Below are 14,448 nucleotides of genomic sequence, written 5' to 3'. Positions count from 1 at the left end.
TGTTCTGTCCAGCCGCTGCTGGGAGGGTCCAGTAGAACTCGGTTCCCCAGGCCAGTATCACCACTGGTGTCATTTGCCCCTATTCTCTGTCCAGTTTGCACTGTCAGGTTGGAGTGCCGTGCCACAACGCACCTCGCCCTTGGACCTTTGTTACTGATGTAACTCGGACATAGCGCAGAAAGGACTGCATTTCGGCTGGAGATTTCTGGCCGCTGTAAATGTTCATGGAGGAATCAGCTGTTTAATCCATTTACAGGCCTGTTAATAAAGCAACTGGCTGATTCTGGAGGCAGTCATTCATGTTGTCTTTAATTGGCATTGTTTCCCATCACTCCTCTGGCTCTGCACTCACCACTGCTCAGGTCTTTCTTACCCGTGGAAGCCGGGAAGTTTGGAGTTCAGTGCTGATTTATTTATTTAAAGATACAGCACGATAACGGGCCCTCCTGGCCCAATGAGCCCACACCCCCAATGAACCTACTAACGCACATGTCTTTGGAGTGTGGGAGGAAACCCACACGGTCTCGGGGAGAAGGTTCTCATTCCTTACAGACAGTGACTCGGGTCGCTGGCACGGAAGAGTGTTATGCTAACCACAATGCTGCTGACACGCTCAGTGCTACTGCTGGCCTAGGGCTGGAAGGGATGAGAGCATTTAGCATTTGTACCTCCCGGTCTCTGCTCAGTGACGCCACCTGGGATGCATGTGACTGTGATGTACGTGCTGAGGCCCGGGTTGATAACTAAACACACAAAATACTAAAATTAACTGCCACCATGAGGCAACTCTCAGGATGGAGGAGCAACACGTCATATTCCGCCCGAGTAGCCTCCAACCTGATGACATGAACATCGATTTCTCTAACTTCCGGTAATTTCTCCCTCCCCACTCCCCTCTTCTTGAATTCCCTACACTGCCACCTCCTCTTAACCTCTTCTCTTCTCACCGCCCTGTCACCTCCTACTGGTGGCCCTTCTTCTCGTTCTCCCATGGTCCATTCTCCTCTCCTATCAGATTCCTTCCTCACCTTTTCCTACCACCTCCCACATTCTTATTTCATACCCCCTCCCCACCCACCTGGCTTCACCCCTCGGCTTCTAGCTTGTACTCCTTCCCCTCCCCACCTGTTTATTCAGACTTCTTGCATTGTCCTTTCCAGTCTAGGTGAAGGGTCTCGGCCTGAAACATTGACTGTTTATCCATTTCCACAGATGCTGCCTGACCTACTGAGTTTCTCCAGCACTTTGTGTGTGTTTCCCTGGATTTCCAGCATCTGCAGAATCTATGAAATGTTAATCCTATTGAGGTGGAGTGAGGCTGTTCTCCACTGAAGTGTTTTCACGTGACCGATTCCCTAGTCCCACTCCCACACCTCCAGCCAGAGACAGAGCACACCATCTAAGACCAACGACTGGTTGGATGTAAAGAACCTGCTACACTGTTCCATCAAACACTCACTGTATAGGGAGGGTACAGGTTAGGTTTAGAGTAAAGCGCTCTGTACACTGTCCTGTCACGCACTCCCAGATCCAGGGCAAAACAAATTAGGTTCAGAATTAAGATTTCTCAATACTGTTCCATTAAACATTTCAAGGCCAGGGACAGTGCAGATTAGGTTCTGAATGAAACGTCCTCTACGCTGTCCCATCACACACTCCCGGGGTCAGACACAGAGTGAAACTCCCTCTACACTGTCCCATCACACACTCCCGGGGTCAGACACAGAGTGAAACTCCCTCTACACTGTCCCATCACACACTCCTGGGATCAGACACAGTGAAGCTCCCTCCACACCATCCCATCACATACTTCTGGAGTTACACAAACTGTAGCTCCCACTACAAATTCCAAGCTAAATTTGTTATCAAAGTACATATATGTCACCATATACAACCCTGAGATTAATTTTCTTGTGGGCATGTACAATAAATTCAAGAAACATAATTGAATCATTGGAAGACTCCACCCAGCAGGCGGACGAACAACCAATGAGCAAAAGACAACAAACTGCAAATACAAAAGAAAGAAATAAAGCAGTAAATATCGAGAACATGCGATGTAGAGTCTTTGAACGTGAGTCCATGTATTGTGGGAACAGTTCAGTTCTGGGGTGAGAGAACTTGAGGCTCCTTTAGCTCAATCCTGGTGGCAGCAGTGAGAAGTGAGCATAGCCTGGATGGTGGGGTCCCAGATGATGGATGCTGTTTTCCTACGACAGAGCTCCGTGTAGATGTGTCCAGTGGTGGGGACGGCTTTACCTGAGATGGACGGGGCTGCTACCACTGCTTTTTGTTGGACTGTCCATTCAAGGTCATTGGTGTTTCCGTAGCAGGCTGTGACGCAGCCAGTCAATATAGAAGTTTGTCAAAGTCCTAGATGTCATGCTGAATCTTCGCAAATATCTAAGAAAGCACAGGCACTGCCAAGCTTTTTTCATAATGGCACTTAAGTGCTGGGTCCAGGACAGGTCCTCTGAAATGATAAAACGAGGGATTTAATATTACTGATCCTCTCCACCTCTGCTCCTCCCACCACCCAATGAGGACTACTTCCTGGACTTCCAGTTTCCCCCTCCTTGAGTCAATAATCAGCTCCTTGATCTCACTGGCATTGAGAAAAAGGTGGTTGTTTTGGCATCACTCAGCCAGGTTTTCAATCTCTCTCCAATGTGCTGATTCATCACCCCCTTTGATTCGGCCACTAACAGAATCGGAATCAGGTTTATTATCAGTGGCATGTGTTGTGAAATTTGTTAATTTAGCAGCAGCAGTTCAATGCAATACATAATGAAGAAAAATAAAATAATAAATAAATAAATGGTGTGGTCAGCAAACTCAGATATGGCATTGGAGCTGTGCTTAACCACACGGTCATAAAGTGAATAGGGCAGGGGCCCAAGCACACAATCCTTTGGAGTTGTGGAGGAGATGTTGCCAATCTGACCTAGCTGGGGTCTGCAGGTGAAGAAATGAAAGATCCAATTGCATGAGGAGGTATTGAGGCCAGGGCCAAGCTGATTGGTTAAGTTTGAGGTGATGGTATTGAGTGCTGAGCTGTAGTCAATAAAGAGCATCCTGATGTATGCATTGTTGCTGTCCAGGTGTTCCAGGGTTGTGTGAAGAGCCTGTCCCATCACACACTCCTGGGGTCAGTCACAGAGTGAAGCTCCCTCCACACTGTCCCATCACACACTCCCGGGGTCAGTCACAGAGTGAAGCTCCCTCCACACTGTCCCATCACACACTCCCGGGGTCAGTCACAGAGTGAAGCTCCCTCCACACTGTCCCATCACACACTCCCGGGGTCAGTCACAGAGTGAAGCTCCCTCTACACTGTCCCATCACACACTCCTGGGGTCAGTCACAGAGTGAAGCTCCCTCCACACTGTCCCATCACATACTCCCGGGGTCAGTCACAGAGTGAAGCTCCCTCCACACTGTCCCATCACACACTCCCGGGGTCAGTCACAGAGTGAAGCTCCCTCCACACTGTCCCATCACACACTCCCGAGGTCAGTCACGGAGTGAAGTTCCCTCTACACTGTCCCATCACACACTCCGGGTTCAGACACAGAGTGGAACTCTCTCTACACTATCTCATTACACACTCCCAGGGTCAGAGACAGAGTGAAACTCCCTCTACACTGTCTCATTACACACTCCCAGGGTCAGACACAGAGCGAATCTCCCTCTACACTGTCCCATCACACACTTCCGGGGTCAGACACAGAGTGAAACTCCCCCCTCACCGTCCCATCATACATTCCTGGGGTTAAATACAGACTGAAGATCCTCCACACTGTTTATTTTGTATATCCAGTCCCACTCACCTGAACTGGGACAATACAACTCCTTGTACAGTGTCCTGTGACACACTCCCAGGACTGGGACAATTAGGAATGCTTGCTACTGTTGAATAGTGCTGGTGATTAGATCATGTGACATTCTAGAATTCGAGGCACTGCTGTGACTTTCAAACTCCTAGACTGGCCAGACTGGAGATGGGAGTATTACACACAAAATGCTGGAGGACCTCAGCAAGTCAGGCAGCATCTATGGAGGGAACAAACAGTCGAATTTTTGGACTGAGACCTTTCATCGTAACTGGAAATTAAGGAGTAGGAGCCAGACTAAGAAGGGGAAGGAGTGCAAGCTGGCAGGTGGTATGTGAGGGGAGGATGGGGATTCCCATTCTGACATGTTGGTCCATGGCCTTCTCAATAGCCACGACGAGTTTGGAGAAGCAACACCTCAGATTCTTTTGTGGTAGCCTCCAACCAGATGGCATAATCGTCCATTCTCCCAACATCTTTTTCAATTCCCATTCTGGTTCGCCTCTTACCCCTTCTCACCTGTTCATCACCTTCCTCTGGTATCATTGCTCCTTCCCTGTCTCCCATGATCCCCTGTCCTCTCCTATCAGATTCCATTTTCAGGCCTTTACCTCTTCCACCTCTCCCCTCCCAGTTTCTTCCCCCTCACATATCACATTCCAGCTCATACTCCATCCCTTTCCTCCCCCTTCATTTTCCAGCTTCTTCCCTCTTTCTGTCCAGTCCTGACAAGGGTCTTGATCCAAAACATTGACATTATTCCTCTCCATAGATGCTGCCCGACCTGCTGAGTCTCCCTAACACTTTGTGTGTTGTCAAGATTTCCAGCATCTGCAGAATCTCAGGTGTAGGAGATAAGAGGAGTTTTGTTCACTTTTGTTTTGACTGGTCACAGTGACCACTTTGGCTTGCCTCAGAGAATGAATGCCCTTCCCCTAAATTATTCCATTTTTGCAAAGGTTGAGTTGAGCTAATCACTTCCAGCGGGTGTTTTCTTTATTTCTACTCTTTGGCTTCAAGAAAGCTTGTTCTCATCTTTGCAGGCATAGGCAGAGAGCAGATGATGATAAAGATTAATTTTATTTGTCAGACGTACAATGATGCTGTTTGCATCAATCACCAACACAGTCCGAAGAGTCGCCTCACTTCTGGTGATAACACAGCAAACCCACAACTTACTACCCCTGACATGTACGTCTTTGGAATGCAGGAGGAAACCCACGCAGTCACGGCGAGAATGTCCAAGTTCCTTACAGACAGCGATGCCAGTCAGTAATGCCAAGCACTGTAGAGTGTTGTGCCAACTAGTACTCTACCATGCTGCCCCTTACAATTACAATTGTCTTAATGTGTCCACTGAGCACCTATATTTCCCTCTAAAGAAGAGATTTACCAGGTTGCTGCTTGAATTAGAGGACAGGTGCTAAATATAATGGATGCTTCAGGTAAGATGGTGGTGCGATCGATCACAGTGGCTTCTACCAAAGGTGTTACTGCAATTTCTAAATGTATTTTTTTTTACAATCGCAAGACCCTGCTAGACATTAAGAATTTGAAGTAGTGCAGATCTATCCCATCGGTGACTTGCTCACTGCTGGAGAAATTAAAGGAGCTGGACAGTGCGGATGGTGCTGCCACCTGTGTCAGAGAGGTGTTAGCGAAGACGGTGTGCAGTCTAGCAGCGAGTGATCATTTTAGTCGCTTTTCTTTTGACTGCAAAACCCTGCTGGACATTGTTAATGTGGAATGCTGCAGGTCTGATTCACTAATTTATTGGCGTATGGGGGGGGGGGGGGGGGGGGCGGTGCTGCGGTTCCACAGTCATAGCGAGGACCAGGCCTCAAGCTGTGGTGTCACTTGTTTACAGCTGCCCAGGAGAGAGGCACTGTGGTGCAGTGTCCTGGCCAGAGTCGTTGCTGCCCCTAATGTTCGCTTGGCAGAAGACAAGCTGTATTGCGTTTAATTACGGTTTTCTGCAACATTCATGGAGTCAGAGTCTTGGACTCTATTTATTTGTTTTACAGTATTTTATTGATATCTTGTATGTGATTTATGTGCCTTGCGCTGTGTATGTCTGTTGGTATTGTGTTTTGTACCTTGGCCCCAGAATAACATTGTTTCATTTGGCTGTATTCATAGACAATTCAACTTAAACTATAACTCAAGGTTGGACAAACATTGGTTGTTTTCTCTGGAGCAATGGAGGCTGAGGGGTGATCTGATAGAGGTTTATAAGGTTATGAGTCGATAGACAGTAACTTTCTACCATGGTTGAATCCTAGGGGGACCAATATTGTGGCGGGGAGATTTGCTAAGGCTACTGGGGAGACTTTGAACTAGAATGGTTGGGGGGTGGGAATCAATTTGAAGAGACTAGGGGAGAGGAGGTTAGTTCACAAATAGTGAAAGCTAGTAAACAGTGTGTGAGGGAGGATAGGCAGGTGATAGAGAAGGGGAGCGCTCAGACTGAAGATGCAGGGGAGAAGGAAGAAAAAGATAATAAAGTTGATCGCATCGTTAGGGAAGAGGTGGAAAGTTTCTTAAATGCATCTATTTTAATGCTAGGAGGAGCATTGTAAGAAAGGTGGATGAGCTTAGAGCATGGATTGATCCCTGGAAATATGATGTTGTAGCTATTAGTGAAACACGGTTGCAGCAGGGGTGTGATTGGCAACTAAATATTCTTGGATTTCGTTGCTTCAGGTGTGATAGAATCGGAGGAGCAAGAGGGGGAGGTGTTGCATTTCTTTACAATAGAATAGTACAGCACATTACAGGCCCTTCGGCCAACAAAGTTGTGCCGACCCTCAAACCCTGCCTCCCATATAACCCCCCACCTTAAATTCCTCCATATACCTATCTAGTAGTCTCTTAAACTTCACTGGTGTGTCTGCCTCCACCACTGATTCAGGCAGTGTATTCCATGCACCAACCACTCTGAGTGACAAACCTTCCTCTAATATCCCCCTTGAACTTCCATCCCCTTACCTTAAAGCCATGTCCTCTTGTACTAAGCAGTGGTGCCCTGGGGAAGAGGTGCTGGCGGTCCACTCTGTCTATTCCTCTTAATATCTTGTACACCCCTATCATGTCTCCTCTCATCCTCCTTCTCTCCAAAGAGTAAAGCCCTAGCTCCCTCAATCTCTGATCATAATCCATACTCTCTAAACCAGGCAGCGTCCTGGTAAATCTCCTCTGTACCCTTTCCAATGCTTCCACATCCTTCCTATACTGAGGCGACCAGAACTGGACACAGTACTCCAAGTGTGGCCTAACTAGCGTTTGATAGAGCTGCATCATTACATCGCATCTCTTAAACTCTATCCCTCGACTTATGAAAGCTAACACCCCATAAGCTTTCTTAATTACCCTATCTGCTGTGAGGCAACTTTCACGGATCTGTGAACATGTACCCCCAGATTCCTCTGCTCCTCCAGACTACCAAGTATCCTGCCATTTACTTTGTAATCTGCCTTGGAGTTTGTCCTTCCAAAGTGTACCACCTCATACTTCTCCGGGTTGAACTCCATCTGCCACTTCTCAGCCCACTTCTGCATCCTATCAATGTCTCTCTGCAATCTTCGACAGTCCTCTACACTATCTACAACACCACCAACCTTTGTGTCGTCTGCAAACTTGCCAACCCACCCTTCTACCCCCACATCCAGGTCATTAATAAAAATCACAAAAAGTAGTCCCAGAACAGATCCTTGTCAGACACCACTAGTCACAACCCTCCAATCTGAATGTACTCCTTCCACTATGACCCTCTGCCTTCTGCAGGCAAGCCAATTCTGAATCCACCTGGCCAAACTTCCCTGGATCCCATGCCTTCTGACTTTCTGAATAAGCCTACTGTGTGGAACCTTGTCAAATACCTTACTAAAATCCATGTAGATCACGTCCATTGCACTACCCTCATCTATATGCCTGGTCACCTCCTCAAAGAACTATCAGGCTTGTTAGGCACAATCTGCCCTTCACAAAGCCATGTCCCAGATCAGACCATAATTCACTAAATGCCCATAGATCCTATCTCTAAGAATCTTTTACAGCAGCTTTCCCACCACAGACGCAAGGCTCACTGGTCTATAATTACCTGGACTATCCCTACTACCTTTTTTGAACAAGGGGACAACATTCGCCTCCCTCCAATCCTCCGGTACCATTCCCGTGGACAACGAGGACATAAAGATCCTAGCCAGAGGTTCAGCAATCTCTTCCCTTGCCTCGTGGAGCAGCCTGGGGAATATTCTGTCAGGCCGCGGGGACTTATCCGTCCTAATGTATTTTAACAACTCCAACACCTCCTTTCCCTTAATATCAACATGCTCCAGAACATCAACCTCACTCATATTGTCCTCACCGTCATCAAGTTCCCTCTCAGTGGTGAATACCGAAGAGAAGTATTCATTGAGGACCTTGCTCACTTCCACAGCCTCCAGGCACATCTTCCCACCTTTATCTCTAATCGATCTTACCTTCACTCCTGTCATCCTTTTGTTCTTCACATAATTGAAGAATACCTTGGGGTTTTCCATTACCCTACTCGCCAAGGCCTTCTCATGCCCCCTTCTTAAGCTCCTTTCTTGCTACCCTATATTCTTCAATAGACCCATCTGATCCTTGCTTCCTAAACCTCATGTATGCTGCCTTCCACCTGACTAGATTTTCCACCTCACCCATGGTTCCTTCACCCTACCATTCTTTATCTTCCTCACTGGGACAAATTTATCCCTAACATCCTGCAAGAGATCCTTAAACATCGACCACATGTCCATAGTACATTTCCCTGCAAAAACATCATCCCAATTCACACCCGCAGGTTCTAGCCTTATAGCCTCATAATTTGCCCTTCCCCAATTAAAAATTTTCCTGTCCTCTCTGATCCTATCCTTTTCCATGATAATGCTAAAGGTCAGGGAGTGGTGATCATTGTCCCCCAGATGCTCACCCACTGACAGATCTGTGACCTGACCCAGTTTGTTACCTAATACTAGATCTAGTATGGCATTCCCCCTAGTCGGACTGTCAAAATACTGTGACAGGAATCCATCCTGGACACACTTAACAAACTCTGCCCCATCTAAACCCTTGGAACTAATCAGGTGCCAATCAATATTAGGGAAGTTAAAGTCACCCATGATAACAACCCTGGTATTTTTGCACCTTTCCAAAATCTGCCTCCCAATCTGCTCCTCGGTATCTCTGCTGCTACCAGGGGGCCTATAGAATACCCCCAGTAGAGTAACTGCTCCCTTCCTGGTTCTGACTTCCACCCATACTGACTCAAAAGAGGATCCTGCTACATTACCCACCCTTTCTGCAGCTGTAATAGTATCCCTGACCAGTAATGATACCCCTCTTCCCCTTTCCCCCCCTCTATCCCTTTTAAAGCACTCAAATTCAGGAATATTGAGAATCCATTTCTGCCCTGGTGCCAGCCAAGTCTCTGTAATGGCCACTACATCATAATTCCATGTATGTATCCAAGCTCTCAGTTCATCACCTTTGTTCCTGATGCTTCTTGCATTGAAGTACACACACTTTAGCCCTTCTACCTTTATACCCTTTATTCTGCTGCTCTTTCCTCAAAGCCTTTCTATATGTTTGATCTGGCTTTACTCCATGCACTTCTTTCACTGCTATATCTCTCCGGGTCCCATCCCCCTTGCAAATTAGTTTCATCCCTCCCGAACCATGCTAGCAAACCTACCAACAAGGATATTGCTCCCCCTTGAGTTCAGGTGCAACCCATCCAATCTGTACAGGTCCCACCTTCCCCAGAAGAGATCCCAATGGTCCAAAAATCTAAAACCCTGCCCCCTGCACCAACTCCTCAGCCACGCATTCAACTGCCATCTCCTCCAATTCTTAACATCACTATCATGTAGTACTGGCAGCAATCCTGTGAACGCCACCCTTGAGGTCCTGTTCTTCAGCCTAGTTCCCAAAACTCACACTTCAGGACCTCATCCCTCTTCCTGCCTATGTCGTTGGTCCCAACATGTATCACGACTTCTGGTTGCTTTCCCTCTCGTACCAGGATGCTATGCACCCGGTCAGAGACATCCTGGACCCTGGCACCCAGGAGTCAACAAACCATGCGGGTTCCCTTCTCACATCCACAAAATCTCCTGTCTGCTCCCCTGACTATAGAGTCTCCAATGACGACAGCTCTCCTCTTCTCCGTCCCATCCTTCTGCACCATAGGGTCAGACTCGGTGCCAGAGGCCCTGCCACTGCGTGTCACACCCGGTCGGTCGTCCTCACCAACAGCATCCAGGACAGTAAACTTATTATTCAGGGGAATGGCTACAGGGGTGCTCTGCACTACCTGTCTACTCTCCTTCGCTCTCCCCCCTTGGACTGTCACCCAACGACCTGCTTCCGGCAGCCTAGCTGTGACTACCTCCCTGTAGCTCTCATCTATGACTGCCTCATTCTCCCTTATGAGTCGAAGGTCATCCAGCTGCTGCTCCACATTCCTCACATGGTCTTCCAGATCACCCAGCCGCATGAACTTCTGGCAGATGTGACTCTGCGGGAGAGGGGAGTTCCCCCAAGACTGCCACATCTCACAGGAGAGGCACATCACCATCTCAGGAGGCATTGTAAAGACTAACTGGGAGCAAGCTCATCCTCCGCCTCTTCTCGTCAAAGCCTCAAAGCTCCACTTCTTCACTGGCCACTTTCCACAGGCTGCTCAGCTTGAGGTATTTATTTATTTGTTTGAGCTTTTGAAACTGCTTGATTGCCCAATCAGCTGCTTTCTGCTGAGTCTGAGCTATTCAAATCTTGATTAACTTGATTGCATAGTCCAACTGCCAAAACTGCCGGAATCTCTCGAGTCAAAGCCTCAAAGCTTCATTCCTTCACTGGCTGCTTTCCGAGAAAATATTACAGCGGTGCTTTGGCAGGATAGATTAGAGGGCTCATCTAGGGAGACAATTTGGGTGAAATTGAGGAATGGGAAAGGTGTAGTAACACTTATAGGGGTGTATTATTGATCACCTAATGGGGAGTGAGAATTGGAGGAGCAAATTTGTAAAGAGATAGCAGATATTTGTAGTAAGCACAAGGTTGTGATTGTGGAAGATTTTAATTTTCCACACATAGACTGGGAAGCTCATTCTGTAAAAGGGCTGGATTGTTTGGAGTTTGTAAAATGTGTGCAGGATGGTTTTTTGCAGCAATACATAGAGGTACCGACTAGAGAAGGGGCAGTGTTGGATCTCCTGTTAGGGAATGAGACAGGTCAGGTGACAGAGGAATGTGTTGGGGAGCACTTCGGGTCCAGTGATTACAATACCATTAGTTTCAATATAATTACCGAGAAGGAGAGGACTGGACCCAGGGTTGAGATTTTTGATTGGAGAAAGGCTAACTTTGAGGAGATGCGAAAGGGCTTAGAAGGAGTGGATTGGGACAATTTGTTTTATGGGAAGGATGTAATAGAGAAATGGAGGTCATTTAAAGGTGAAATTTTGAGGGTACAGGATCTTTATGTTCCTGTTAGGTTGAAAGGAAAGGTTAAAAGTTTGAGAGCGCCATGGTTTTCAAGGGATATTGGGAACTTGGTTCGGAAAAAGAGGGAGATCTATAATAAATATAGGCAGCATAGAGTAAGTGAGGTGCTTGAGGAATATAAAGAACATAAAAAGAATCTTAAGAAAGAAATTAGAAAAGCTAAAAGAAGATACGAGGTTGCTTTGGCAAGTAAGGTGAAAATAAATCCGAAGGGTTTCTACAGTTATATTAATAGCAAAAGGATAGTGAGGGATAAAATTGGTCCCTTAGAGAATCAGAGTGGACAGATATGTGTGGAGCCGAAAGAGATGGGGGAGATTCTAAACAATTTCTTTTCTTTGGATTTCACTAAGGAGAAGAATATTGAATTGTGTAAGGTAAGGGAAACAAGTAGGGTAGTTATGGAAACTATGACAATTGAAGAAGAGGGTCCTGACAGGATATTCCCTAGGACCTTGAAGGAAGTTGGTGTAGAAATAGCAGGGGCTCTGACAGAAATATTTCAAATGTCATTAGAAATGGGGATGGTGCCGGAGGATTGGCGTATTGCTCATGTGGTTCCATTGTTTAAAAAGGGTTCTAAGAATAAACCTAGCAATTATAGGCCTGTCAGTTTGACATCAGTGGTGGGTAAATTAATGGAAAGTATTCTTAGAGATGGTATATATAATTATCTGGTTAGACAGGGTCTGATTAGGAATAGTGAGCATGGATTTGTGCATGGAAGGTCATGTTTGACAAGTCTTATTGAAACTTTTGAAGAGGTTACAAGGAAAGTTGACAAGGGTAAGGCAGTGGATGTTGTCTATATGGACTTCAATAAGGCCTTTGACAAGGTTCCGCATGGAAGGTTAGTTAGGAAGGTTCAATCGTTTGGTATTAATATTGAAGTAGTTAAATGGATTCAACAGTGGCTGGATGGGAGATGCCAGAGAGTAGTGGTGGATAACTTTGTCAGGTTGGAGGCCGGTGACTAGTGGTGTGCCTCAGGGATCTGTACTGGGTCCAATGGTGTTTGTCATATACATTAATGATCTGGATGATGGGGTGGTAAATTGGATTAGTAAGTATGCAGATGATACTAAGGTAGATGGCATTGTGGATAATGAAGTAGGTTTTCAAAGTTTGCAGAGAGATTTAGGCCAGTTAGAAGAGTGGGCTGAACGATGGCAGATGGAGTTGAATGCTGATAAGTGTGAGATGCTACATTTTGGTAGGAATAATCCAAATAGGACATGTATCGTAAATGGTAGGGCATTGAAGAATGCAGTAGAACAGAGTGATCTAGGAATAATGCTGCATGGTTCCCTGAAGGTGGAATCTCATGTGGATAGGGTGGTGAAGAAAGCTTTTGGTATGCTGTCCTTTATAAATCAGAGCATTGAGTATAGGAGTTGGGATGTAATGTTAAAATTGTACAAGGCATTGGTAAGGCCGAATTTGGAGTATTGTGAACAGTTCTGGTCACCAAATTATGGGAAAGATATCAACAAAATAGAGAGAGTACAGAGAAGATTTACTAGAATGTTACCTGGGTTTCAGCACCTAAGTTAGAGGGAAAGGCTGAACAAGTTAGGTCTTTATTCTTTGGAGCGTAGAAAGTTGAGGGGGGACATGATAGAGGTATTTAAAATAATGAGGGGGGTAGATCGAGTTGACTTGGTAGGCTTTTTCCATTGAGAGTAGGGGAGATTCAAACAAGAGGACATGATATGAGAGTTGGGGGCAAAAGTTTAAGGGTAACACGAGGGAGAATTTCTTTACTCAGAGAGTGGTAGCTGTGTGGAAGGAGCTTCCAGTAGAAGTGGTAGAGGCAGGTTCAGTATTGTCATTTAAAGTAAAATTGGATAGGTATATGGACGGGAAAGGAATGGAGGGTTTGGGCTGAGTGTGGGCCAGTGGGACTAGGTGAGTGTAAGCGTCAGCACGGACTAGAAGGGCCGAGATGGCCTGTTTCCGTGCTGTAATTGTTATATGGTGATATGGTCCTCTAATATCAGAGGGCGTGCATTGAAAATGAGAGGGGGTAATTTCCAAGGAGATGTGAGGGGCAAGTTTCTTGCATACAGAGTGGTGGGTGCCTGGAATGTGCTGCCTGGGCTGAGGTTAGAGGCAGATACATTGGGGCCGTTTTAGAGACATTTAAGAGAAATAAGCACATGAATGTGAGAAAAATGGAAGGATATAGACATTGTGTAGGCAAAGGGATTAGTTCAATTGGCCATTTGATGACTAATTGGCTTAGCACAGCATTGTGGGCCGAAGGGCTGTTCCTGTGTTGTACTGCTCTGTGTTCTACTTCTCTCTTACTTTGTAACCTCGTGACAGTTCTCTGATAACGTCTTTAGTAAACGTTAATTTCCACATATATGATAATGAAGACATCTCAAACTCACTGCCATCTATCACCACACTATTGCAATAAAACTAAGTAAGTACCTCACAGAGAATATCAAATGGCATTTACCAGCTCTTTTTCTAAGCCACTGACTCCAGCCACCTCCCCAACAACTCTGTCTGACTGAATCACATTGTTCATAACTTTTGTTCCATATATGACCCTCCTCTCCGAGGGAAGTGACAGACCGTCCTACTGTTCAGTTACTAAGATTGACCTTGCATAGTGTCCATGAAGGATGTAGAGACAGGACACTTTATCAGAGGGAGGTGTACCTAGAGGAGAGTGCTTCAGGCTGAGGGGAAAGAGATAGTGAGATGATTTTCTTCACCCAGAGAGTAGTGAACACACCACCCGAGGCAGGTGTCCTTCCTCTCTCCCTTGAAATGGGCCCTTCCAGCTTGCCAGTAACCCACCTATTTAACCCTAGCCTAACCACAGGGCAATTGGCAATGACTAACCGATAAGCCTTTGGAATGTGGGAGGAAACCCACGCAGTCACGGGGCGATCACGGACAGTGTTGGAATTGAACTCCTAATTCTGACCTCCTGAGCTGTAACAGCATTGTGTGAACACTACCCTAGCGTGGCACCCAGGCTCCTTACAAATTGTGGCAGGAATTGAACCCCAGTGCTGGCACTGTAAAGTGATCCGCTAGCCACCCTTGTAACAGGCACTTGACTCAC

The 14,448-nt window shown here is 46.4% G+C and overlaps 1 protein-coding gene across 7 annotated transcripts in view; it reads left to right on the top strand.

Moving 5' to 3' along the window:
* LOC140728806 (zinc finger protein 131-like) overlaps positions 1 to 14,448 on the top strand; it is a 116,457-nt gene that overhangs the window by 64,467 nt on the left and 37,542 nt on the right. For 2 of the 7 annotated variants that reach the window (XM_073047768.1, XM_073047769.1), the window contains exon 8: positions 1,213 to 2,142. The exons of 2 other annotated variants lie outside the window; for them this stretch is intronic. In XM_073047768.1, the coding sequence (XP_072903869.1) occupies positions 1,213 to 1,332 (120 nt within the window). In that variant the 3' untranslated portion in view covers positions 1,333 to 2,142. Of the gene's footprint in view, positions 1 to 1,212; positions 2,149 to 14,448 lie in introns of those variants that run through there. 3 more of the 7 variants (XM_073047772.1, XM_073047767.1, XM_073047766.1) reach the window with 3 other exon arrangements.

The sequence above is a fragment of the Hemitrygon akajei genome, chromosome 6, assembly GCF_048418815.1.
Source record: "Hemitrygon akajei chromosome 6, sHemAka1.3, whole genome shotgun sequence".
NCBI classification, from domain to species: domain Eukaryota; kingdom Metazoa; phylum Chordata; class Chondrichthyes; order Myliobatiformes; family Dasyatidae; genus Hemitrygon; species Hemitrygon akajei.
Note: the sequence above shows the minus strand (reverse complement) of the source record. Positions and strands in the feature narration are given on the sequence as shown.